Below are 2,662 nucleotides of genomic sequence, written 5' to 3'. Positions count from 1 at the left end.
GCAGACATCTGTAATGATTGTGCCTGCTGCTTACTGCCGGGGATGGAAGCTTTAATGATGTTAACAAACTCTGAACCCACGAGAGTGGTAATGAGCCTGGCACGGCTGGAAACCAGGGCTGCATCCAGCGAGGCACGGGGTACACTCCTGACTCCTGCCTGCCCCATGCCTGGGGAGATGATGGTGGCAGCTTTCTGCAGTGACCATCAGCCTTGGCAGGGACCTGTGGGGACCATTCACCTCCCCAGGCTCCTTTCAGAGCTCCACTTCTGGTTTCTCTTGCCACTTTCTTCCTTGTGGCCCCGGGTGAGTGCAGTACATTTGATTTCATAAATAGAACTGAAATTCCTTGCATTTGTATAGCATGTTAGGCTAATGAAAGTCAGAAAAATCAAACAGCTTGCTAAGGTCTTGGGGCTGATAAGTAGAGAAGCCAGGGCTAAAATACAGTTTAATTCCAAATATCATGAAATTCTGAGGTCCAGCTGACCTTGGATTTGCGTTTCTCTTAGCTCTGGTGTGACCCCACCTTCTAAACCCTCTCCTTCAGAGTCCTGTGGCATCTCACCAAGTTGGAGACTGGTCTGTGTCCAGAGGCCCAAGGCAGGTCCTTGAGGCCAAGGTGGATTAGGGGTCAGCGTGGCAGAGCGCCTAGCCCGTCTGGCTGTGAGGACCTCTGCAGGCTGTCCTGGCTCCTGCCTGACAGCATTCACCTCCTCTTCTGGCTCAGAAGCGCCACTTACGTCATTTCCCATTTCCCCCTCCCTCCTCTCTTTCCTGTAGGCCCAGCCAGACTTTCCTCCAAGACTCATCCTTTGGTGGGATAAGGTTGTCGGTGAAGATAGGCCTACAGGATTGGAAGGATCAAGTCAGCTCCTTCTTCTCCCCGGCTGTGGCCAGAGGCATCCGCAGCCCTCAGAGTCTGGGAATTCACCCCTCTGCTGCTGACCCTGCCCTGGGCCATGCTGGAATCATGGTCCCCCAGCCTCTAAGCCACATGCTGATGAGTCCTGGACTTCTCAGGCTGCTCCCGTTGGGGAGTCTTGCCCCATCACTGTTATGAAAGGAAAAGAGCCTGGGACTAGGAGCCAGGAACCTCGGCCCCTGATGCCCAAGTGCTCGGGGGAAAGTCATTCCACTTGCCTCAGTCTTTTGCCCTCCCCTGTTCTGCAAACTGGTCATAGCAATATTTGCCTCTCGGGGTCCTTACCAATTAAAAATGAGAGAGCGAATGAGAAAGTGCTTCATTAACTGGAAGGTCCTGCTAAAAGCTAAAGAAATGTCACTTTTATGACTGCCACTAAAGGCTGGCTCTGGGCAGGTCAGAGGGGAGGGCCTAGGCTGCACGGGAGTGGGGCGAAGGCAGGGAAGCCCCCGCTGCACAGTTATGCTCCTTCTAACCCTTGCAGAGCTGTGTTCTCAGTAGAGTCGGGATGGCTCGACCCAACTTTACATGACAGATCATGCAAAATGCTCAGGTTGTTCCCTCCCTTTCTCTTTTGGAGGGGAAGCATCCCTCCTCCCACCCTCCCAGCCCCAGTTTCATGCCCACCTCCTGCCCACCAACTCCACAGCGGCCGCCACTGCCAAATGAACACCCCAAATTGGAACATATGTCACTCCTGGAGCCCCGTTTGCCTGTCCGCCACTACATGCCTATTTTCTAATTTCCAGCTGACATTTCCCTTAGTGAAATAAATGAATTCGCTCCGGCGGAGGCCCTGCTCGGATTAAGCTGCTGTCAGGGCCCCATGCACCAAACAAATTGTTGCCTGCAGCCCACCGTGCGGGATGCATTCCAATGGGAGCGGGCAGAGGAGGGGCTGGGGGAGACCTAGGAGGAGCCTGAGCTTATCGGGGAACTGGCTCAGTCATGCCAGTGGCCAGACAAAGACAGAATGAGGAGCCCTGATGCAGAGGAGCCAGGGAAAAAGGAACCCAACACAACAGGACCTTTGGGGAGTGCCCTGGGAGGCTTCAGGGACAGGGTCAACAGGAAGAGGAGGTGATGGGAGATGAAACCTGGAAAAGTCCCAGAGAAGAGAGTGGAAGAGTCTCTATCCTGAAGCTCCCATGGGAAAAGGGCCGGCCAGGGCAGACTCACTGCTCAGCGATGATGTATTCCCCTGGGAGGGGTGTGCAAGGCACCCCAGCCACCTGCACGTGCTGGGCGATCTCGGAGAAGTCCAGGCCCAGGTTCACACCAAGGATGGTCACTCGAGTCCCTCCTTCAGGCGGTCCAGACACCGTCAAAATCTGCAGGAGGGAAATGGAATTAGGAAACCAGGCCAGCCACAGTCATAGGAGGAGTAGCATCTTCTTCCCTCCTCCAGGGAGGCTTAGGACTCTGACGGACACCTGGAATCTAGGTGAACTGAGTGTGTTTTCTCCCCTTCTCAGCTTATCTAAGATTCTGAAATCATCTTCTGTTTTACACTATTTCTGTGGTTCTTTAAGTCATTCACTCATTCATCCATCCATTTAGTTAAAAAAAAAAAAGTCAGAAAGAGTGCTGGACTTGCAGAAAATCATTGTTTGTGATGTGTCTCTAATCCACTAGTTGCGTGATCGTGATGAAGTCACATAATCTCTCTGAACTTTAGTGCTTCTTACATGCGAAGGGGGTATAATCACCTCTACCAACCTCGCAGAGCCTCCAGTG

At 53.0% G+C, this 2,662-nt stretch overlaps 1 protein-coding gene across 1 annotated transcript in view; it reads right to left on the bottom strand.

Moving 5' to 3' along the window:
- The window catches only part of PLXNA2 (plexin A2), a 60,167-nt gene that overhangs the window by 33,072 nt on the left and 24,433 nt on the right, over positions 1-2,662 (bottom strand). Inside the window, exon 4 of the mRNA XM_008579607.1 lies at positions 2,105-2,256. Coding sequence (XP_008577829.1) covers positions 2,105-2,256 — 152 coding nt within the window. The remainder of the gene's footprint in view (positions 1-2,104; positions 2,257-2,662) is intronic.

This window comes from Galeopterus variegatus, unplaced genomic scaffold (assembly GCF_000696425.1).
Source record: "Galeopterus variegatus unplaced genomic scaffold, G_variegatus-3.0.2 Scaffold1921, whole genome shotgun sequence".
NCBI classification, from domain to species: domain Eukaryota; kingdom Metazoa; phylum Chordata; class Mammalia; order Dermoptera; family Cynocephalidae; genus Galeopterus; species Galeopterus variegatus.
Note: the sequence above shows the minus strand (reverse complement) of the source record. Positions and strands in the feature narration are given on the sequence as shown.